Source organism: Macrobrachium rosenbergii, chromosome 3, assembly GCF_040412425.1.
Source record: "Macrobrachium rosenbergii isolate ZJJX-2024 chromosome 3, ASM4041242v1, whole genome shotgun sequence".
Taxonomy (NCBI): Eukaryota; Metazoa; Arthropoda; class Malacostraca; order Decapoda; family Palaemonidae; genus Macrobrachium; species Macrobrachium rosenbergii.
The window spans coordinates 61,171,889-61,196,179 of NC_089743.1; the positions used below are offsets into that span (position 1 = coordinate 61,171,889).

Below are 24,291 nucleotides of genomic sequence, written 5' to 3' on the forward strand. Positions count from 1 at the left end.
CGCTAACTCCTGAACGCTGCCGGCATACGGCAGACACTTTTGAAAATAGAAGCTCGGCGTTTAAGGGTTAAGGTTCTTTCCAGCATCCCTTCAGCTCCAAGCTGCAACCCCTTCATTCCTTTTAATATGCCTCCATTCATGTTCTCTTTCTTCATTCCACCCTCTCCTAAATTGATTCATAGTGTAACTGTAGGTTGTTCCTCCTGTTATTATCTTTCAAAGCTTAATACTGTCAGTTTAAACTAATATATATATATATATATATATATATATATATATATTCAAAATTTATTATATATAGTTCAAAAATTTTTCTGGGTTGTAGTTTTAGATCATAAGATAGTGCTTCGTAGTTCACATCGTATGGTAACTTAAATTTTATCATGTTATATTTTAAACTTAAATTTTATCATGTTATATTTTATATTTTAAGTGGTAACATTTTTTCAGCATTTGTTAAGAGCCATTTTATTTTTTAAACAGAAGGCTAAATCTAAGACTGTCTCTGAAAAGCCTCGCAAAAGGAGACAAAAGAAAGAAAAGGATGAGAATAAACCCAAGCGTCCGCAGTCTGCTTACTTTCTGTGGTTGAATGAGCACAGAGATCAAATTAAAGAGGAAAATCCAGGAATTACCATTACAGAAATATCAAAGGTAGCAGGTAAAAAATGGAAAGAGCTTGACGATAAGAAAGTAAGTTGTTATATATTAATTTTTTTTTGCCATATAATTTTTTAAAGTGCTCTAAAATGATGTTTACTGTAGCAAAATATCCGTGTCCATGAAGGGAACATGTAGATTTAAATTTTTTTGCTTGTAATTTCTTTATTCAGGAATGGGAAGAAAAAGCAGCAGAGGCTAAGGCAGAGTATGAAAAGGCTATGAAGGAGTACAAAGTCTCAAGTGGAGGCGGTGCTTCATCCGCAGCTAAGGCCAAGAGCAAATCTCCAAAGAAACAACCTAAAGAGTCCCTTTCACCCAGAAAGGATGGGTCAGGTAAAGGGTTCAAATCCAAAGAATACATTGAAGATTCGGGTGATGACAGCAGCAGTGATGACCAACCCCTGAAAAAGAAGTCAAAGAAAGAGGTAATGATAGTTTAAGACTTATGCAAACTTTTTAAGATTTCACTGTGTTGTAAAACTTAGGCTTTGAAACTGGAAGTGTGCTAATCTTTTACAGAAACTGCGGTGGTCTTGGACATATTACCTTTCTTGATAATGGTTTGATATTCCAGTTTATAATTATCTAATGACAGCACTGAATAAGTTGCTTTGGTTCTACTCTAGTCTTATTGTGGCCTTTTCCGAGCATCCAGCGAAGAACGGTAAGGGGCTTCCTGATATCATAAGGCCCCACTATAATGTTATCATGTTAGCACCTAATATTTTGGTATTAGGAAACCAAAACATTCAACCTCTTAATATATGTGATTTACTTATCAAAAAAAAAAAAAAAAAAACGGCCATTTGTTTCATAGCTTTATTAAAAAATTGCAGTCCAAAATATTTTTCATGGGTGCCAAATTTAACATCAATAGTTACACTACAAGCCTAAAAGTTTCCTTGAATTTCTTGCAGTTGTCTTAGAGATATATATTTTTACTTCTTTTGATTATCACTTTTGAGAAAACAGCTAATGAAACAAAAATTATTGCTCATCTTGTAATAGCTTCAAAACTGTGATAGGGAAAAAGCTGATTTTTCTTTTTATAAGAAATGTATCATAATAGTAGTTGTATAATGATCAGATGAAAAGGAATTTGCATTACCTGGTAGTGTGTCACCTGAAATGGAAGTTATATTTTCATATGTATAAAACATATGAAATTGTCAAGGATGATAAAAAGGGTATACCTGTATAATCATAAAACAAATGAAATTGCATTATGTAAAAGGATATATATATATATATATATATATATATATATATATATATATATATATATATATATATATATATATATACACATTATATATATATATATACATACAGGCAGTCCCCAGTTATCGTGATCCAGATTGATTTGAGCTTGTCTAGCGGCGATAACCTGATTTTTTACACCAATTCCCAGTTATTGGCGCTGATAATGGGAAGGTATACACTTCTTATAAAGTGTCTGTTATTTTGCTTGCTTTTACTTCCGTAGGAACAAGTTGCTCAATAAGTAACTATGTTGGAGCTTCACTTATCGTGCTCAGATGTCGGCTATCTTCCTGATTTTCACAAACTTTCCTTTTATATATCTTGGTTAAATGAAATTTATGTTTCCCCCTTAAATACGTTTATTTAGTCTTTAAGCTGTATAACTTTTCCACCTTTCAATGGGTAGGAGTGATCGAATCTTTATCTTAAAAGGCACCTATACTGACAACATAATAAGTGGCTGCTTTCTTGAGAAAAATTGATTTCACCTATCAGTGATGCTAATCGTCTTGCTGTCATTCCATGTGCCCTAGCAGATTTCTTGAATAGAGATCTGGTACATTTTTCCTGATTGGAGCTTATGATAGTCAGTCAGTCCAGAACACTTTGCCTTTCCTGCCTGATTTACATTTTAATAGAAGTTTTAAATTTTAGTGACTTTAGATTTTAGATTAAACTATTAATAAGAAATTGATTTTTGAGAAGCAGACTTACAATATTCCAGTCTCTGTTTCTCAAAAAGTTGGTACAGTATCTGAGGACATTTTTTCAAATGTTTCATGAAGAAGCTGTTAGATATTTCAACTCATCCTCTTCCTTGTTTGAAGTGCCATTCTCTAGTGTCGTCTTTAGATGCCAACTCCCATCTCAAACTCTTGGATAGAGTTGTAACATCACTCAAATTTACTTTGCCAATTCTATATGTTGACTCGTGGCGCAGGCATAAATAGAGTGAGTTCAACGTTTGTTGCGTAAAATGTACACCATGTCAAACATTTGCACTTTTCTTTGTTGCGTAAAATGTACACCATGTCAAACATTTGCACTTTTCTTTTCCTGACATGGCTGTTTTTGCTCGCAACACAAGGTACAGTAGTCTGTTTACTGTTGGGGTAAAGATTTAAAGAAAGGAAGTAATGTTGGAAAACTTCACCCCTAAATTCCTCCAACATAAATAAAGGTGCCAATCTTAGGCTGCAAGATTAACAACATACAGGATTTCCATGATTTTTAAAGTAGTCTTACACTACTGGCTTCATTCGTACTTGGAGGTGTGCAAGATTTTCTTGTTGCACTTGTGCTCATGATGAAATTGGTACCTAGTATATGTGGCCAGGTCTTTGAAAGCATTTCGAAGTACTGCAACTTGAATAGGTAATCAATCCATGATATGGCAATTGTTACTTTTAATTTGTTCATTTATTGCACAAAGTAAAGGTAGTATTGTTGAAAATTAATTGTGTTTTCCCATATATAGGAATCTGAGGAGGAAGATGAAGAGTCGGGATCTGGATCCGAGTAGAACAACTCATAGTATTCTTATTGGAATTCAAGTGCTAAATTTTGTATCTTCAAATGATAATGAACAAAATTATTTACCCATACTTTTTAAGGCTTATGTATGTATCAGTCACTTGATAAACAGTAAAATAAAATTTTGCACTTTTATTGGCTACCTTTATGTGAAAGTGGTTAGTTGACCATAACTGGTTGAGACGGTAATTGAATAGACGAAGCTCGCAATCAGATTGAAATGTAGATCAGCATCTCCCATACAAAATGGGTCTTTATATATATACACCAAAGGGAAATAATGCCAAATAATTATCAAATAGTTTATTAAAAATTTACACAATCCATTTCGGCAGCCCACATCATCAACAGAGAATACTAGGTAAGTTACTGAAGTAGGAATGTTTAACAATAACCTACAATGTGTCACTAAAACATGAAGTCTTAAATATTCATTTTGGACGTCCTAAGCTGGTAACAAATGGATAAACTATATGAATCCTTTTACACTGCTTGAAGGAGAAATGTGAAAATTCCCCACACAGTCATGATTATATGGATTTACAATGCACAATTTACTTTTTCCGGTAATGATTGAGAATGAAGAATAAAATGCCAATTCCTATATTCCTAACATAAATGTTTACCACCCCACAGTAACAAAATTGACTATATCTTGTACATAAAACTTATGTCCCAACATTTTGAGCTGATACACAAAGATATTTTAATAACTATGAAAAATACTTCTGTATGTATGTTAAAACCAAGGAGTAACCTTTAGCAAATCACTTAGCCATTTGAAACTTCAAACAGACAGCACTCCACTAAAGAGCCATTTGAAACTTCAAACAGACAGCACTCCACTAATGTAAGTTTTTTTTTTTTTTTTTTTATTTATTTATTGCTCCCATCACAATTTACTTATATCTTTCATAGAATAAATGTAATAACTTTCATAGAATAAATGTAATGCTTGTCCCAATGCAAAGCAAAAAGTACAAGCAGAACTAATTAATACCTAGCTGGAAAAAAAAAAGAGGGATGGATGCAAATATGTTTACACTAAATTTACAAATCCGGAACAACTTTGTGCAATGTAATATACATGGCAACACAGATTTTTTGTAATAAAAAGGGTCAAAATTATCTTGCCTAACATAGATATTTGATACAAATATCTAAGTTTTAAACATTATATAATACACAGGCAGACTTGTTCTTAACCCTCAGCATATTTTCTTAAATTCAAGTGTTACAAAACACACCCTTTTCCCCAAATTCCCTAATGATCAAAGGAAGTATGCCAAACTGGTAAAATGTACATTACATCACTTCCTCCATACTGCTAACTCAAATATCATGGAAGATATAAATTAACAACCATACTTTTCACAACTTAGCTATACATTATGCTGACTGCACCCTGACAATACCATCTTACAGCAGCAAACTTTTTGTACTTTTGAACTATATAAAAACTGGTGGAATCATGCAGTCTGGACGCAGACATTAAATCAGAGAAATTAAATAAAATTTAAACTTTGGTGAGAAGCAAAATAAGACTTTTGCACATGTAATAATATAGATATATATGTACTATATATAGATTATAATTTACACAATAAGCACTTGTGTACAAGAGGCACCATTTCATGTTTAAAATAGGAATGGGTTGCCTAACGATTACAAAATTCTACATAGGGTATCTATCAGATGGTCTAAAGGGTAAATTTCCTGCCATAGTTGTTGGTGGCATCATACCTAAGGGGCTAAAGAGACTTTGTAAAGCTGGTGGAAGAGAGAAAGGACTTGAGCCAAGACCAACTGAGGCCACAGCTGCAGCCGCAGCAGCAGCAACTGCCGAAGATGACTGTGGAGTGAAAGTTGGCGAAGTGGCTAGTGGGTCTTGAGCTGGAGAGGGATTTGGTGTTGGGGTGAGAAAACTCTGGGAGGTTGAAGAACCTGATGGAATGGCTGGCACTGATGATGGGGAGGTAGTGATAGGTATAATGGAAGTGTGAGGGGTTGGACTGCTATTAGTACTATTACTACTAACTGGTGGAGTACTTCTCGGTGTAACTGTTACTAGAGGTCGCATTTCACTAGATGTAGTTGGGGGAAAAGTTGGTGAAACTGAAGAAGGGGTGGACACAACAGGTGTAACTGTAAAACCTGGGGCTGATGGTAAAGGAGAAGGCCCAGGATTTGGTCTCCTTGGGGGTGGTGATGGTGAAGATGCTGGACTATCCAAGCATATAACTTGTGGACTTACTGATCCAGATGATGGCGGAGAAAAGGTTGTTCCACTGCCAGTGCCGCCACCTGCTGGTGTAAGCAGACCACCTGTTCCACTTGAGGAGCCTAGACAAGTAAAGAAGACTAAGGTTAAGAAATATCCAAAAAGAATTTTTTTTTTAAACATTATTTTAGCATGAAACAGGATTGTCCACAGTACAGCAAACCTTCGAAAACCTGGTATTTAATTTCAAAATTACCTACGCTTCAGAATTGTGCTAATTATTGTTAGCTGTAACACCATGCTGCTGATTATGGCAACCATGCAAAAGAAGCTTTGTAAAAGTCAATAGTTATAAACTATGCAGTAACAACCAGGAACATGCACTAAACTCTTTCAACCAAGTTAGAGAAATAAATACTGTATTTATCTAGGCTTTAAAATGGAGAGCACTAATTAGATCCCACAATAGTAGATACATATACTGAAATATCATGCTTCTGGCTTCATACTGGAAAAATAAAATATAGCAATAGTGAACATCTGAGTTTGTAACACAGGGAAAAAGATTAAAACTTTCAAGTAAAAAATATGTAAATAAAAATCATAATACCAAAACCAAACACTCCTACAGACAAACAATTCCAGTTCATACAGTATATTATACATGTGATCTCTAACTTCCACACCAGAAATCTTAAGCCAGTAATGTGTTATCTACACTGATAATACACTAAACTGCAAATATGAAGTATTGCAAAACTAAAACTATAGCTGCTGCACCTGATTCAAATTATACGCCATTCTGGTGCAAATTTCACCCATTACTGTACATTCAAAATTATATAAAATTTATAATTACTTTCCAGACTTCTGCAATAATCTTGAGAATGCAACATATAATTATAAAATAATGATGGTAAACAAGTTCTGGTAGCAGCAAAACTTTTTTTTTTTTTTTTGTTGGTAAGTGGATGAGGGAGTTAACGCTTAAAAGCGTCTTCGTAAATTGTCCCTACACCTTGAGATTTCAAGCTCTTCTGGAGATGGCACAGCTCAGTCAATAATAAAAATAGTGTGCCAGGTACACCCTCAGAAAGACTAAAGAAGAGAAGAGGCTAATTACACAATGAAGGTCTGTAAGTCTAAAATATCTGAAAACCATTATTTTAGCTATTGACTGAGCATGTTACCCAGATGGGAAACCTACACACGCTCACTATTGGGGAAGGGTGGAATTCCTCAGCGTATATTATGAAGACCCAGCTGGTGGCACAATACACCACATGCTGAATATACCAACGGGGTGTACATACAGTATGGGAACACCATTATCACCATACTGTAATGTACAAGGTACTTACTAGAGAGGGATTTCCTAAAGACGAGTCGTTTGCCAGGGTCAACCTCCCCTACGCACCAAGAATCGTTTGACTTAGTGGTGCCCTCTGCAAGCGCAACAAAAAGTGTGTTGGTAATTGTATGGGTTCTGGTATACAGGCTTCTTTTACTATAGAAAAGTAAATGTCTAGACCAGCAACACCTTTGTAAAAATTTTTGCAAGAAAATGGAAATTGTTGCCTCTGACCACAACACTAAAGGTTTTCCTGAAGGGTTATGTAAGATAAAAATAACAGTGATTAGTAGATTACAGTACTTATTAGTAACTACTTGAGGCAATACATTCAGACAATACCATACAGGCCTCATTACCAATGCATAAAACAAAATCACTACAATAGACTACATTGATTCAACTTATTGACTTCCTCTTGGCAGCTAGTTGATGTGAGCTGAGTGTAACTGAATCCAAGATAACCAAATTGCTTTTATTAGGTAAACAAATGTACATCTGTTTAACTTTCCTGGTATACAGTACTTAATATACATGGTACTGTAATACAGTTAAAATACAGAGATCTAATCCAATATTTAGTAAATTCCTCAATATCAAAGCTTCAAGTTATATAATACAAAAGAACATGTTAGCTAGTAATACCTACAAATTCAATAACAAGAACCAAGAGGGAAATATCACCACTTCTACATTATTTGAAACTAGCCCCATTAACAACGAGTCACAATGCAATTCTTGCACCTTCCTCTGCAATACCAACGAATGATCAATAACGTGCAATGCCAGAAGTTACATTGGATTAGCTAAACCCATACCCTCCTTTACTCCTTCACTATGCACCTAAACAAATTATTTCATTCATAATATAAACAGCTAACCACAGTTAAGCAATACATCCATACTCTTTAATAGACCCATGAATAAAACTACAATACAACCAAAGCCAAATGTTAATAAGGCAATCTATTTTTCCCATGCATTTATATTAACAATGCAATCCCTAAACTTAAAAGTTTTTAAGTTCCCACACCAAGTAGTGTAATAATTTTCAAATTACATTGTCTGATGATTAAAATGTTCTTTGCTATTAACATCACAGACCATATTGGGACAGTATACGCATATTTTTATAAGTTGATCACATAACTGCAAATTTAAAAGTTCAATAATTAAGTTTTACCTAAATACACAAGATTAACATGTCAACAATTTCCATTATAAACTTACAGATAAAAGGAATCGGTTTTAAATATACAAAGGTTTAACAGAAAATGGTGAATCCACTTCAGGAATGGAATTAGTGTATACAACTAGCATTCAACAACATTGTCTTACATGGGCTTCCTTTCATTTCAAAGAGTGTGAATAACAATGGGGCAATGCTCTTCCTGTACATTGATGTACTGTGCTGACATTCACTTCAGTTCTCCATTCAATTAAACAAAGCATTAAATGAGCAAGTATGAAAGTTTAAGAGAAAAATCTATTTCAACTAAGCCTTCGGATTATTATCCTTCCTTCCTCAACTGTAAATTAACTGTCATTTTTTTTTTTACTTCCTTTGAAAATGCAAATGTTTGTTTCATTAATTGGTTTTTGTTCACTCCACCCCTATTTGATATATAATTACATAATTTCACAAGTTAATTTACAACAACTTCACTTTATAATTTTACAACACAGTAAAATTAACTTATGACAATGATAAGCATTTCATTTAGTCAATGGACTGACCTCGAGTTATCAACAACCAGAAGTGAAGTAACATCGTCCATATCTACTGCATGTAAAATTCAAATAAATGCTGAGCAGAGAACTACCAAAACAGATCCACCACTAATCTCTACGGCAATGTCTGTACATTACCTTTAAAAGTTTTAAAATATACTTAATTACATTCTGTAAAACCATACTGAACAGATTACCTTCCAAATGCAACTATGTATACAAACTGTTGTGAATCAGTATAGAGAAGTTTGCAATTTCATATGAATCAATTATGCAAATTTCCTATGTATTATAATTCTCATTATCTTGAGAATGCCCTTACAGTCATACTTTCAAAGTATAGTGAAATGCAATCTCTACTTGAAATTTAACTCTTGTACAATATCAAATTGCACTGCAAAGGGAAAATGTTAATTTTGAGTTCACTGTATATTCAAAATACATAATTTTCAAAATGAAAAGGAATGTTTCTTGGAAAAACACCTAGAACATGGTGTTCACAACTCAGAAGTTGAGGGATGGCAAAACATTTTTACTAATAATTAAAATACCATTTGTATCAGGTTTTGATACAAATTTACATGGAATTAATCCTTAAAATGTATCAAGTTTTGATACAAATTTACATGGTATTAATCCTTAAAATGTACGCAACAAGAATGTTATTAATATAGTGGTACCAGCTTTTCATGTCATGATGCTTTAAATGTCAAAATGTGCTGCACAATCAGTCAATTATAAATCAATTATAAAACTGACTCCACATTTAACCCTGGTCAAAAATATTTTTATTTATTTATCTATACTTTTAATTTTAAGGCACAAAATGCATACACAAGAACAGCTGGATATCAAGATACTACAGGATAATAGTTTCTCCAGTAGGCTGGTTAAATTTATGATGACAAAATGTAGATGGGTGTCCTGTGTGATCTTCAGTAATCATTGTTTTTATGATGGAACATTTTCTGAGAATAACCATTATATAATTCACTTCGTCTCATAACACAGGCTTTGCAACTTGCACAATCATCATTATCAACAGAAGGATGGCAGGTACAATAAATTATAACTACTTGTATATGTATTTTTTTCTATATTGTAGTATAAGTACTGTATTTTTATATGTCTGTAATTAATTACATTTACTGTATACTCTAATCAGTAACTTTAAAAATAAATGGTATCGTAAGTACAATTGATTTTAAACATTTACCTTGTGGTCTCCCACTTTTCCTATTGTATAAACAGTCTCCAGTTTACAAAGGGTGCTTAATAGCTGATCGCTTGTGTATAATGGAATATAAATGTACATACTTAAAACCAAACCACCACAAACAAAACAATTCAGGCAATGGTGCATGATGCTTATTAACATAATACAATTCTTATATGCACTGGCATCAACAATTCTGCCATGACTGTTCTTCAGTTCAAAAGTGAAAATCTAGTAATGGAGGTGACATTGTGGATGTTACTGTAATGATATTCTTGGGGTGCCAGTAGTGTGGGTGCTGACAGAAGATGCCTCTTGAAACAGCTTGACAAATAGGGTACCTTGCACATTGTTTAAACTATGTTAACTGTTGCTGGGAAAAACAAACCACATCTATGAAACATCATGATAGAAGGATAAATATCAGGAGAGGCTGTGGATAACTTGTATAAAAAATGTATTCCAACAATAATAAATAATAAGATCTGAAGAGGTAGTGTATTCATTGTGTAATCTTTGTAGATATATGAAATCTTATAAACATTACCTAGTTACTTCAAACATTAAAATACTGTACACATTTCTTCAGGAGTTAAAAGAAATAAAGCTTTGAGTTACAGGTAACTGCAAGTACTGCTAAGTATTTACAGGCATCAAGTATAATGTTACTTAGGGAAAATGAATTGTAAAACAGTAGCACAATGTGACACTGCCTAATCAAGAAGCCCTCATCAAGGATGCTCCATGGATGACAAACACCACTATCTACATTTTTAAAATAAATATAATTGATCAAAAAAAGTAAAATGTTAATATATGAAAATAAAATGTTTAACTGTTGAATGACTTAATGTACACACATCAGCACTATTATGGGGTTCCTTATAGGAGTTTATATGGTGTCTAGATTGTTTTCCAAAAGGTTTACTCAAATTAGTTTGTTTTTCAACTTGTATCATGTCTTGGAATGAATTAATGATGTAGGGTGATGTATAACTGTGCACAAGAACTTTCAGGTTTTCTCAGTGTAGAATACAGATATGTTCCACTATTTTCAAGGATCAATGCATCCAAAAATGGAAATGCTCCATCACTTTCCATTCAAGTTCAACCTTATAAGAGGGTGTAATCTGTTCAATTGATAAAAAATATATTAAAATTCATAAACACACACAACCAATATATTCTTAAGACCAATTGTTTCAGAAGTCAGGTCTCCAAAATACAAATTAAGTATGTGGTTAAAATAGAAACTTTCACCAGTTCAAATTAAGCATCTGATTCTCATTTACTAAACTCAACTGATTTTATTCATTCAGTGTAGGAATGTTTATTTTAAAGACAAATTGTTGAGCTACGATATCGAATCTCTTTACAGAGGCTTCAATAAATAAAAACAGCTTTAAAAAGAAAATTACTTGGAGTCCTTTATAACATTTATTGTTCTTATTGTATTGTTTTTGATAAAATGTTGACACAATGTTTACAATTAACCATAACTACTCATCACAAAAATATGGTCTGAGGATGGGCAGGCCAATTTAACAAATCCTGTATAACTCAGAGAAACTTTTGAGGGTACACTTTTGCCACATTACCAACTTCAAATGGCTGACGCATGTAGATGACTTTTCAAATGTGTTTGATAATTTGAACTAACACTGTCCTCTCGTTTGAATATGAGTGGAAAAATGTTAAATTGCAGCTTTAGGATGTGTTGCTCTACAAAAAACAAAGGGACATCTCTGTTTTCTACCCACAAACACCCAACCATACATTCATAATGTTTGACTATATAAAAAGGTTAAAATGTCAACCATCTCACCAACACTCTTCAAAACATTCACCCTTTATACTAAAAATAAATTTCTAAACTCGATGAATAAAATCTTATTGAAAATACCCTAGAAAAGAACAATATTTTTCAATTACTGTAACATTTTAATTCTGATTACAAGATTTTATATATTACAGTAATTAAGCTTCTAGATTGGAATATTCACCTGTAACACCATGAAACACTGACCATAAGATGGTTTACAACAGCCCAAATTCTGCACGTTTATAATGTACAGAACTGTGGGAGAACTGTAATAAGTTTACTGGGGGAACACTGGAAGATCGTTAACAGTAAAAACAAATGAACATAAATTGTATTTGATTATACCTGCACCACTGATTGGCTTAGTATAGTAAAGGTATTTTTACATCTGATGGTTATCTGAAGATACAGACCTCATCACCCTTAAAGGCTAATTTTCTAACTGCAACCTGCTGGCTGGTTATTTTAAGCTCCAAAGGCTGCATGTGCAATTCAGCAGTTTTAGCCTGGTGTTTTATTCTTGAGTATTATGTGTTTACAATTACTGTTTATATTTGACTAAATTCCATCTGAATGCTTTTGTTTATGATAATTATTCCAAACACTTCAGTACTGTGGTCTAAGTATACATGTAAACCAAATATCTTTTCATGAAACTACTTAGCTTTATTTATATTTTCCATAGTTTTGAGGAGTCATCATGTCTCAAATTTTTTAGGAGTAGATGTACTATGCTAGATCCAAAAATGGATGGAGGATTTTACTTTTCTTCAAATTACTATAATTTTTCTCACCAAACTGTAACCCCTACTTGCTCTTTAAACATGGAGAATGGTCATGGCTGTGTGAGCGAGAGTGTGGATTACGGTCCTGTCTGTGAGAACGGGAGTGCGCATTACGAGATAACAGCCGTGGATGGTTGCATGACTTTGTAGGGCTCTCGTTATGTGGAGAACTGTCACGGCCTTGTGAGCAAGGATGTGGACTATGAGATGTCAGAGGAGAAAGGTCCTGGTCCCGAGAACATTCCCTCAACATTGACTTCTTAATGGGAGCCTTGTCATCCTTCTTCCTAGCTGTGGCAATAACACTCATTCCTCGAGTAGGACAAATAGAAGACAAGATAACTTCGACTTCTTGCGGAGAAGTCCGATCCACAGATTTGTGGTTCTTAGAGGAGACTTTCTCTCGATGTGTGTGCTGCCGCATGGGAGTCGGTAACTGGGAGACCTTTGTCAGCCAAAGCAGAATACATATGATTGTGTGACTTCATAGGAGCACAGCAGTGCAAAGCTAGTAAGTTCGAGGCAGCTCTAGATGAAGCAGGAACAGGTTCATCATGGATGTGTCTAGACAAATGATAATTGGTTGCAGGAGAAGCAGAGCGTGAATCTGGAGAAGGCCTGGGAATCCTCTTGCATGAAGGTGCTATGAAGTCTTTCTTCTTCCAACATCTGATAGGGATGAAACTAACAGACGACAAAGAGGAGGAGGAAGAGGAAGACGAAGATAATGAGGGAGATCTACAATGTCTCTCCAACAATTTCATCCACTCAATCTGACCGTACTTCTTCATAAGAGCAATTTCAACTCTATCCAACAGAACTTGAACAAGAAAGTCGGAAGCAGCAGATGTAGAAGGCCCAAGAGCAGCCATGGAAACGTGGGAAGAACACAAAGAAACCGTAGCTCCGGACACTATCATAGTGGTAGACACTAGGGTGCAGGAAGACATGAACTGGACAGTAGGGCCCCCAGAGAAGGGTAGCCCAGGAAGGCCTAATGATACCCAACATTTGGAAAGCTTCTGCACATTCATGCCTTAAAAGATTGTACAAGGGGGAGCTGCTTCCCCCCACCCCAAAAGAACAGAGGCACCTACATCAATTACAAGATCTCCCAAACCCCTTCCTGAATCATCTACAGACAAAGAAATAGATGAATGAGGAGTAAAATCTTCCTGAGAAGATGATGCAACGAGAGGAGAATTCAGCATGCAAGAGGTAGAACAAGAAGGAATGGAGGCACGAAACCATCCCAAGATGGAGCAACCAACTTCCTCTTATATCTCCTCTTCTTGCCAAAATTCTTCCATTATTCAGGAGACCGATTACGACACTTGGAACAAGGGTTACTTACATTATAATCATTACATCTACATCTACAGTACTACAAGTGATATGTGGGTCTGAATCCAAGGCAGCTAAATAATGAGAGCATAGCTTATTACCAACACCCAGACATCTTCTCTGAGGCCTGGATTGCTTAGATGATTAATGAGTTTGGATTTTCTGGGGATGCACAAAAAAAAAAAAATATCACAATATAACACAATCACACAAACAAAAAAAGAGAATGAAAAAACAGAATGCCAAGGCATTAAATGGGCAGGAAGTGCTAAAAACAACCAGCTTCTGAGCAAGAAAGACTATGATCATCTTGCTTGGAAGACGGTTGACAGAGATCTGAAGCATCACAGCATCTGCTAGGGGGAACCAGGTCGGGCTCCGCCAACCTTTTTCCCCATTGGCTGCCTCCGTTATCATCAAAACCTTGTGTTATTAATAACTGGACTCAAGCTGGGCGCTTGAGAAAATCCCCTTACGTTAAGATCAAGGGTTTGTTCTGTATATGAACAACTAGTTTTCCATATTATGGACGCTCTAATATATAACTGTTCATTGCCTACTAATGAATGTTAACAATTCCATTATGACAAAGACTTAGAAATTCAAGTTGCCTCATGTACTGAAAGAGAAAGCTTAAGTATCGTAACTGTCTTGAAGTCTCAGTTTATTCCAATTAACTTAAATATCATGCCACAGAATACATTGTTTTGCAAAGAAATAAAGTTAGAAGCACATAAAAGGACATACAGTAACCCCCCGTATTCACATTCTCACGATTTGCGGGATTTTCTGTGGAACATATCTGTAAATTATTCATAAAAAAAATTTGGCAATTTGCACTTTTTCGTCGGGAAATATTCACTAATTAGTGTATTTAGATGTTATTTTCATGATTAAACATTTTTTTATGATAAAATTATTTACTAATTTTCAAATACTATTAAGATTAAGAATAATAATAACAACAAAACTCAGAGAGAGCAACGGGTATTCTCCCCTCATTCAGGATGGACCAGACCTCATTAAACCGAAGACAGATGCTCAGAATTGATACTTTTGAAATATTACAATTATATTAAAGTACTGTTGAAATTATATTAAAATATATAAGTGTTTCAGGATGATAGTATAAGCATATTTAGGGGGTACATTTTATGATAAAATGATTTACGGTACATACTAATTTCCAAATATTAACATTAAGTTTAATTAATAAGATTAATAACATCATTAAATAAAAATCATTCTCTCTCTCTCTCTCTCTCTTATTTAGATGATAGAATTTTTCCGACATGTAATATGTACACGTTTCTTTGCATGATAAATAATGATTACCTAACACGTACTAATTTTCAAATATTTGGATTAATAATAATAATAATAATAATAATAATAATAATAATAATATTTTCCATGCATTTGTGTAGTAAATCTTTAAAAATTTTAAACAAACAAACAGTGATTCCCAGTCCTTCTATGCTCGACTTGACAAAGTAGGGGGGAGGGTAAATGTCAATTTACTTGACAGTTTGACATATTGGCCAGAGGGGAAGGAGTGATGCCATCAGAAACTCAAGGATTTCAATCTTTTGAGATCATAAGGCGTTAGTAAAAGATACTGTTTGTGTGTGTTCATAGTGTTTTAAAAATGTGTAGTAAAGTTATTAAATCTTTGGAAGACAAAAAACAAATTTTTTGTTGTCAGAAAGAGTAGAGAGATAAACTAATTAACTCTTTCTCTGTCTCTCTTTTGCCCTAGCCAGCCTTGTTGAATATAAGTCGAAGTGGTAACTCTCTTTCTGCTTTGGCTGGAAGGCTTACAAGTACGTATTTATATATTTTAAGGGTACTAACATTTAAGATGACTTTGAAATCAAAGTAACCCTTAAACGACGACTGGATGTATCGTACGTCGACTAAAATTGTCTGTTGGGTGCCGAGTGGATGTACCGTACGTCGACTACAAAAAATTTCAACCTTCGGTCAACTTTGACTCAACCAAAATGGTCGAAAAACGCAATTGTAAGCTAAAACTCTTACATTCTAGTAATATTCAATCATTTACCTTCATTTTGCAACAGATGGCAAGTCTTTAGCACAATATTTAAATTTATGGTGAATTTTTGAAAAAACTTTTTCCTTACGTCCGCGCGGTAACTCGGCCGAAAATTTCAGAAATTCTTTCGTCATTTTGTTGTAATGTTTGCACCAGTTTATATTAGTCATTACATAAAGTTTTATATATGGAATTGTGTGCAATTTCATTTCGAATACAACAGAAAATAACTCATGGTTGTAGCTTCTATCAGTTTTGAAATATTTCCATATAGATCACGATAAGTGCCAAAATTTCAACCTTCGGTCAACTTTAACTCGACCGAAATGGTCGAAAAACGCAATTGTTAGCTAAAACTCTTACATTCTAGTAATATTCAGCCATGTACCTTCACTTTGCAACAAATTGGAAGTCTCTAGCACAATATTTCGATTTATGGTGAATTTTTGAAAAAACTTTTCCCTTACGTCTGCTACTGGTAACTCGGACGAACATCTTAGAAATTCTTTCGTCACTTTGTCGTAATGTTTGCACCGGTTTATGTTAGTAGTTACATAAAGTTTTATATATGGAAATGTGTGCAATTTCATGTAGAATACAACAGAAAATAACTCATGGTTGTAGCTTTCATCAGTTTTGAAATATTTCCATATAAATCACGATAACTGCCAAAATTTCAACCTTCGGTCAACTTTGACTTGACCGAAATGGTTGAAAAACGCAATTGTAAGCTAAAACTCTTACATTCTAGTAATATTCAATCATGTACCTTCACTTTGCAAAAAACTGGAAGTCTCTAGCACAATATTTCGATTTATGGTGAATTTTTGGGAAAAAAAAAAACTTCCCTTACGTCAACACGCGGTAACTCGGCCGAACATCTCGGAAATTCTTTCGTCACTTTGTCGTACTGTTTGCACCGTTTCATATTAGTCATTACATAAAGTTTTATATATGAAAATGTGTGCAATTTCATGTAGAATACAACAGAAAATCACTCATGGTTGTATCTTTTATCAGTTTGGAAATATTTTCATATAAATCACGATAAGTGCCAAAATTTCAACCTTCTGTCAACTTTAACTCGACTGAAATGATCGAAAAACGCAATTGTAAGCTAAAACTCTTATATTCTAGTAATATTCAATCATGTACCTTCATTTTGCAACAAACTGGAAGTCTCTAGCACAATATTTCGATTTATGGTGAATTTTTGAAAAAAACATTTTTCCTTACGTCAGCGCGGTAACTCTGCCAAACATCTCAGAAATTCTTTCGTCACTTTATCGTAATGTTTGCACCGTTTTATTTTAGTTGTTACACAAAGTTTTAGATATGGAAATGTGCACAATTTCATGTAGAATACAACAAAAAATAACACATGGTTGTAGCTTTTATCAATTTTGAAATATTTTCATATAAATCACGATAATCGGTCAACTTTAACTCGACCGAAGTGGTTGAAAACTGCAATTGTAAGCCAAATCACTTGCGGTCTAGTAATATTCAATCAATTACCTTCATTTTGCAACAAACGGGAAGTCTCTAGCACAATATTTCGATTTATGGTGAATTTTTGAAAAAAAACTTTTTTTACGTCAGCACGTTACGAATTCATGCATCATTTTGTGATAATATTTTCTGTGTGTTGCTTTGATCATTTTACAATTTGTTATATACCAAAATCATTGCAATTTAGTGTACAATACAAAGAAAAAAAATAACTCGTTAGCTTTAACAGTTTTGCTCACAGCGCAATTTGTATACAATTATATATGAAATTTTTTTTTTTGCGCTGTCATATATTTCAATATTTATATATGATAATGATATTTTTTCATTTCTGATGGTTGCATACTAAACTTCAGGCAATGACAAAAAAAAGGAGCCAAAAATGAACTCTTAATCTTAAAAACTAAGTGTGCTGTGATTTTCTGAAAAAAGCTTTTTTTCCGCTTCGGCGCTAACTCCCGAAACGCTGCCGGCATACGACAGACACTTTTGTAAATAGAGGCTGGGCGTTAGAGGGTTAATAATATAATTTCAAAGATTAATACAGTAATAGGATAATAATTTAAGGTATATTTGATGTAGGATGATACTTTAAGCATACATTTGGTATTTGAACTTTCAGGATAGGCAGTTATAAGCATTTTTAGAAGGGGAGGGGGTAGCAAGTATTCGCAGATTTTAACTATTCGCGGGGGGTTCTGGACCGCATTCCCTGCGAGTACGGGGGTTTACCGTACAGTATATCCAAAAACACTAAATCTCTTTTGACTCATCATGAGCTGCTAATGTCTTGCCATTTTACTGTAATCGTTGTTATGGACATTGATTATTCCTTTCTAGAGGTAGAAAGATGTAACTCACGACTCTACAGGACGCCAGTTACGAGGTGAACAGTCCCGGCTGTGCGAATGCAGCCGTGGACTATTTGAAGGCTGTGTAGGACTCTTATTACGTGGTGAATGGTCTTGGCTGTGGACTATGTGTACTTTGTGGCCGTGTAGGACTCTTGCTACGTGGTGAATGGTCTCGGCCATGCGAGCGCAACCGCTGACTATGTGACGTATGAGAGAAACGGTCCCGATACACGTGAGCACTCCCTCAGATGTGATGTTGACTTCTTTAGGGCCATTGTGCCCACCTGTCTTACGGCCGTGGCCTTCACCTTTGTCTCTTGAACTGGATGAGTGGATGGAAGACATAAAGACTGCAGCCTCTCGGGAAGGAGCCTGATCCGTGGATCTACAGCTCTCACTTGAAGAATGAGTTGCTGCACAAGAATCAGGAACTGGGAGACGCTCATCAATAGCAATGCCAGAAGACATGTGGCTGTGTGCCTTAACAGACAGACAGCCATCCTGAAGGAGCAGCTGGAAGGCGGGCCGCTGATGACAAATCAGGAACACTGGAGGCAGAGACACAGGAACCAACTACAGGAGACAGACAGAAATGCCACTCACAAGCCAGACCAAAATCCTCTTCATGGTAACAGAGGTTTGTGAAATTATATCTGCTCTTATATTGGCCAGCACATCCATCTGAGAAATAGTGCACCTTCTTTAATTGTGGGCATCTGAATTTTACATAAGTCATAAAATTCATTACGAATGTATAAACCATTATAGTGTCGTGTTTTAGTGATGCATTTCTTTGCTACATCCCATGGAAAAAATGCCTGTGATGGGATTGGAGGGACAGTAAAAAGAGGTACTGCTCATGCCAGTCTGCAGAGAACTACTGAGAGGCAAATTCTTACACCAGTACACATGTTTGTTTTGTGAAGAAAATTTAAGCAAGAAGATCAAATTTTTCTGTTACTACAGCAGAATTGAAAGAGGCAGAGAAGTTGGACCATCGATTTAAGGAAAGCAGGGCCATTCCTGGAACTCAAAAATATCACAGATTTGTTCCCCTGGATAAGGAAGAGCTGATGGTGTATCTCATCTCAAGTGGTATTGGAGAAAAGAAAAGAATAAGGAAAGGTCACATTTCTAATGAACCTACAATACTTGGTAACCCTAAGTGTATCAAACCAGGAGAGTACTCATATGCTGGATGCATTTACAACACGGAAGTTTGGTATGGAATTGTGGAGGAATACTGTGAAGAGTTTGATGATTTCACAATGAACTTTCTACACCCTTCTGGGTCATCAGGAGCAAGTGCATATTATTATCCATCAAACAAGGATTCATGTGCTGTGCCAGGACATCATATATTAACTGTAATGAGTTGTCCTAGCCTAAGAGGAGTCAGCAAAATTCAATACATTTTCCAAAAAAGAGAAATTGATGAAAGCATTGCAAATGCAAATCTTGTGTTGGCTAGCACATGAATCCATAAAGTAGGTGTTGTTCTTTGTTAAAACTATTATTTCCAGTGCAGATTAGCAGTAATATAAGTTTTATTTCTTATATTCTTGGTGTTTGCCAAGCTCAAATTTATGTCTAAGGGCTAAGATATTACAATTCCTGGAATATATAAGCAATTTATAAATTTGGTGTTTACTCAAGTGACAAGAAAAGTACCAACAATTGATTTTTTATTGTTTTGTTCACTTGTAAGTTAATTACATAAAATGTACCAACATTTACATAAAAAGTACCAACATTACCAAACATTTTTATTATTGTTTCTCATAGCTAAGAACCTGCTTTGTTTTTATATCTATAAAAAATCTATATGTCAAAATATGAACATAAGTGTGAAAAAATAGGTAGTTCACTGATGCCCGACTTATGAGGTGTTCACTTATAGGTTAGTTTCATGAAAAATACTTACATACACAAACTTTTTTTTTTGCTGATTCTACTAGCTAACGCCCTTTCCTTCATTTTTTACACCTATAAAAAAATTTCTCATTTCATACCTGGGAGGTCAAATTGTGACCTCAAATTTTGTTTTTCGTATAACTTTTATTTTTCAACCTACTAAAGTTTTAAAACCTGTATATTTGAATTCCTTGGCTCTTTCTGATTCTAAATATATATACATTTATGCAATTCTGATCATTATTAACCAAGTTATGGGTCGGTGAAAATATGTGACCTCACACGTGACCTCAAATTTCCCGAGGTCATATCTTTTGAACCGTTTGTCGGATTGGTCTAAAAATTTCAGAAATGGATACAGGGCCTATGACTTCCATATGAAGAAAATTTTATCAAAATCTGAGAGAAGAGGGTGTTAATTTAAAAAAATTTTGGTTGACTTAACAGAGAATTCCCCAGACGCCCCACACAGGGTTGTAAATGGTCACTTTCAACCAACCTCCTGTGGATGGTACAGAAAAATGTTTATAATTTTTCTTTTACACCATGAGCATTTGCCTATCTACCTCTTTCCATTGATTATATATTTAGTGAGTCCCTTAAGGGTTAATAGTTCAAACACCAAAGACCCCCCTCTAAAAATGCTTATAATTGCCTATATTAATGGTTCAAACACCAAATATGTGTTAAACCATCATCCTAAAACAAAGTAATTAATATATTTTCAAACTCATCTTACAACATTACTCTCAAAAATATATAGCTTACAACTAATCAAGTTTTCCCTATATTCAGGCACAGCTATTTTCTCTCATACAGTATTCAAGCAGTTATGTTTTCTTTTACAGTAGATAGCGGAAACATTGGGAATTCACAAGTATAGTTAAGTAGTGTACCTAAATATTTAATTATCCACTGAAAAAACACATTTTATTATATTTTGCTGTTTACATTAATATTAAAATTTGACACTTAGTGACTAAAAAACATTTTTAGTCACGAAAATATGAAAATATAGTAATTAGTGCATATTGCTCTACAAAAAATTCCACAAAGTAGTGAATTTTCCACAATACATTTGGACATTCCACAGAAAAATCTGCAATTAACTTGAGCTGCAAATGCTGAACTGCGATATAGCAGGGGTTCAATGTATTCTAACAAGGTACAGTAAACCAATGGATTTTGGTTCCAATAGATTGTACAGTACTTTCAATAAATTACAGGCCAAACTGAAAGAAACTGTCCATTCCAATAAGACATAAATGCACAAAACCCCAGAACAATGCCATGAATATGAGGATGCATAAAGGGAGCACTAAAAGATTAAAGGAAGAGGATAGAACATTTTCAACATCCAGTAATGCTTGTTCCCACTAAATGATGATAGTTAAAGGAGACCAAGGCAGATTGGCATCTCCAGGTGTTTGCTTTCATGATAGCTGCTATCCTGAAGTCCTGGAAATCTGATATGGTTCTGGTTTCGTGTTTTATTACTAATTTCCAGGCAGCTTCCTGCTATGAAATATCTGTATAGCCATTAAAAATTACCTGCCCCAGCCAGTATGACACTATTCTTAGAAATATGCTTCAACTGGTTTGTGAGAAGGAATAGAACTGCCTGTAAAGGACATCAAGTTGGCAGACACACACTTGAAAGAAGCAAAATCCAGCAGAAATACACTGACAGTGTTGAAGAAAGGCTTCATGCAACAACTTTAGAATGGCTGTGAAGGGCCAAAGATATGTTCTAATTAAAGGTATCGGATTATTCGGCTGCAAATGTTTTAAAAAAAGCCTCTTAAGGTCACTGAACGTTATGACAAGTTCAATTCTGTGAAGCTTTTCAAAATCTGAAAGATGGCCATCCTGTAGTCCCTAACTTTGTAAACGAAAAGCTGCTTCTGCATACGTTAGTGAAAAAAAATCTGTACTTATGGAAACAGAGGAATTGCAAGGAGCGACAACCTTTCCAATACCCCACAATAAGTGGGCCCATTTTGCCTGGCAGGGTTTGATGGTTGAAGGATGACAAGAGTAAGCAGTTGCCAATGAAATCACCTGCAAAAAGCTCTACCTTCTTATCTTACTTGATAACCTCCCGGTGTGACAATGTAAAGAGTGTGGATTTGTGTGGAATCTGTTGTATTATGATTGTTCCTTCCATGATAATAGACCTGGGATGGCTTACCAAGTTGCAGAAGGTCCTCCTTGGGTCATAGTGGAGCAATAGAGTTTAGTTCAAACTATAGAATCTCATCTTGCAAGGACACTCCTGCAGCATGACAAATTGAGGGAAAGTGTGTATGTCTTGATTTTCCTAGTTATAAGCACTGTGTCTGGTTTCCATTCTGCTGAATTGGTTTTAACTCATAAAAAGGTAGATGTAGACCAACGCCATGCCCCATAACCTCCAGAGTGACACTCATATCTGCACATTCTGAGGTTCTGTTCTCCTCTGCTGAGATGCACCAAAATATTTCAATTCCTTAGCATTAAGTCCCGACATTAGTTAAACAGCAAGCATCTCTGCCCATTCAAGATCTGTACTGTTAAGCAACAGCAGTTCTGACTTTGTTCCTCCCTAGTTCCTAAGGTAAGCCACTATGGTGGCATTGTTGACCATGAATCCAACAACCCCCTGACTTTTACAGCCCTGACTAATGCCTCAAGGGCCAGGAACATAACCGTCAGCTCCAGAGTTTATGTGGAGCTTCCTGTCTGTGTCTGACCATACTCTTGTCCAGTGCTGCCACAAACTCTTAACCTCGTCCTCATACCACATGGGTTTCATACAGTATAGGACTACTCTTGCATGATTGAAATAAATGATTTACTATCAATGATCCTGTACACAACCTTCATCAAAACGGACATCTGGTTTCATCTATATTCACCCTCAAAGTTATGTCAGTTCTCTGGTAAGTGGTTGTTAATTTTAATAGATGATTATGACTGATACATAAGCCATAAGTTTAGTAATCTTGTTTGAAAGCCTAGCCTAGTACAATCTGCTAAAATTCGCTCTACAAGCATAGCCTAGTACAGTATGGTCTATTGAAAATTAAATTCATTGCATGAACTTAACCTAGGATGGTATGAGCTACCAAAAATGAATTCTGCTCAGTAAGTAAATATTTTTATTTCTTACTTTCAATTATTTAACAAGATAATGAGATTACAGAAAAAAAGAAAAAAACTAGCATGATGCATGCAATGTTTACAATGAAATCATGTTTAGGGGATGAAATTTTAAGGGTCACATGATAGGCGAGATCAAATGATACACGAGCACTGTACATGCACACATTTCATTTGTTTTACTCATTTTACCCGGTCATGGAAACAGGGTCTGTGTACAACACCCTGTGTTTGCATATTTGGTTCATACGGGATTTCTTAATGATGACTGTCCAAAGCAAATTAATTTTAAGAACATTACTAAGTAGTTGATAATTTTCTGTTGTACTAGAATTAATGATTTTCCATTTCACCTCTTATCATGGAAGCTTTACTTTGTGTGTGTGTGTGTTTACATCTCATGTTGCATTTCAATAATGTTGACATTATCGACTCTACATTGTGTGTACATTCATGCGTGTCTCTTAGTGCAGTATCACATTTGCCATTTTTCTTTTTTGCTTTGCTTGATTTACTGTACAGCATTTCATTACAAGTCTAGCTGACTCTAAATATGATTATCACACATATCATAAAAGTACACAAGAGATTATTTTATCACTGTTGATATTTCACCTCTATTTAAAAATATTTAAAATTTGTAATATAAAAATAAAATAAAGGGAAGGTGTATGTGTGTGTGTGTGTGTTATAGGTTTCAACGTAAACAATATATCTCTCTCTCTCTCTACCGTATCTCCTCTCCTTTTATCTTTATGCTTGATATATTTCATTACAAGCAATACAGTAGAATACATATCCATTAATAAAATAAGTTAAAATCATACTTGTAAAAACATGAAACAAAACAGGTTCTAGCAAGTTCACCAACACCAGCGAATGAGT

At 34.8% G+C, this 24,291-nt stretch overlaps 2 protein-coding genes across 15 annotated transcripts in view; one reads left to right on the forward strand and one right to left on the reverse strand.

The window, feature by feature from the left end:
* Ssrp (structure specific recognition protein) overlaps positions 1-3,581 on the forward strand; it is a 118,442-nt gene extending 114,861 nt beyond the window's left edge. For both annotated transcript variants that reach the window (XM_067133971.1, XM_067133982.1), the window contains exons 12-14: positions 484-693; positions 834-1,088; positions 3,404-3,581. In XM_067133971.1, the coding sequence (XP_066990072.1) occupies positions 484-693; positions 834-1,088; positions 3,404-3,448 (510 nt within the window). In that variant the 3' untranslated portion in view covers positions 3,449-3,581. The remainder of the gene's footprint in view (positions 1-483; positions 694-833; positions 1,089-3,403) is intronic.
* Positions 3,582-3,749: 168 nt separating this feature from the next.
* The window catches only part of Su(var)2-10 (E3 SUMO-protein ligase Su(var)2-10), a 166,432-nt gene continuing 145,890 nt past the window's right edge, over positions 3,750-24,291 (reverse strand). For 7 of the 13 annotated variants that reach the window (XM_067133904.1, XM_067133930.1, XM_067133878.1 and 4 more), the window contains 2 exons: positions 7,042-7,125; positions 3,750-5,802 (listed from right to left, as the gene is read on the reverse strand). In XM_067133904.1, the coding sequence (XP_066990005.1) occupies positions 5,135-5,802; positions 7,042-7,125 (752 nt within the window). In that variant the 3' untranslated portion in view covers positions 3,750-5,134. The remainder of the gene's footprint in view (positions 5,803-7,041; positions 7,126-24,291) is intronic. The other 6 variants (XM_067133953.1, XM_067133959.1, XM_067133897.1 and 3 more) reach the window with 1 other exon arrangement.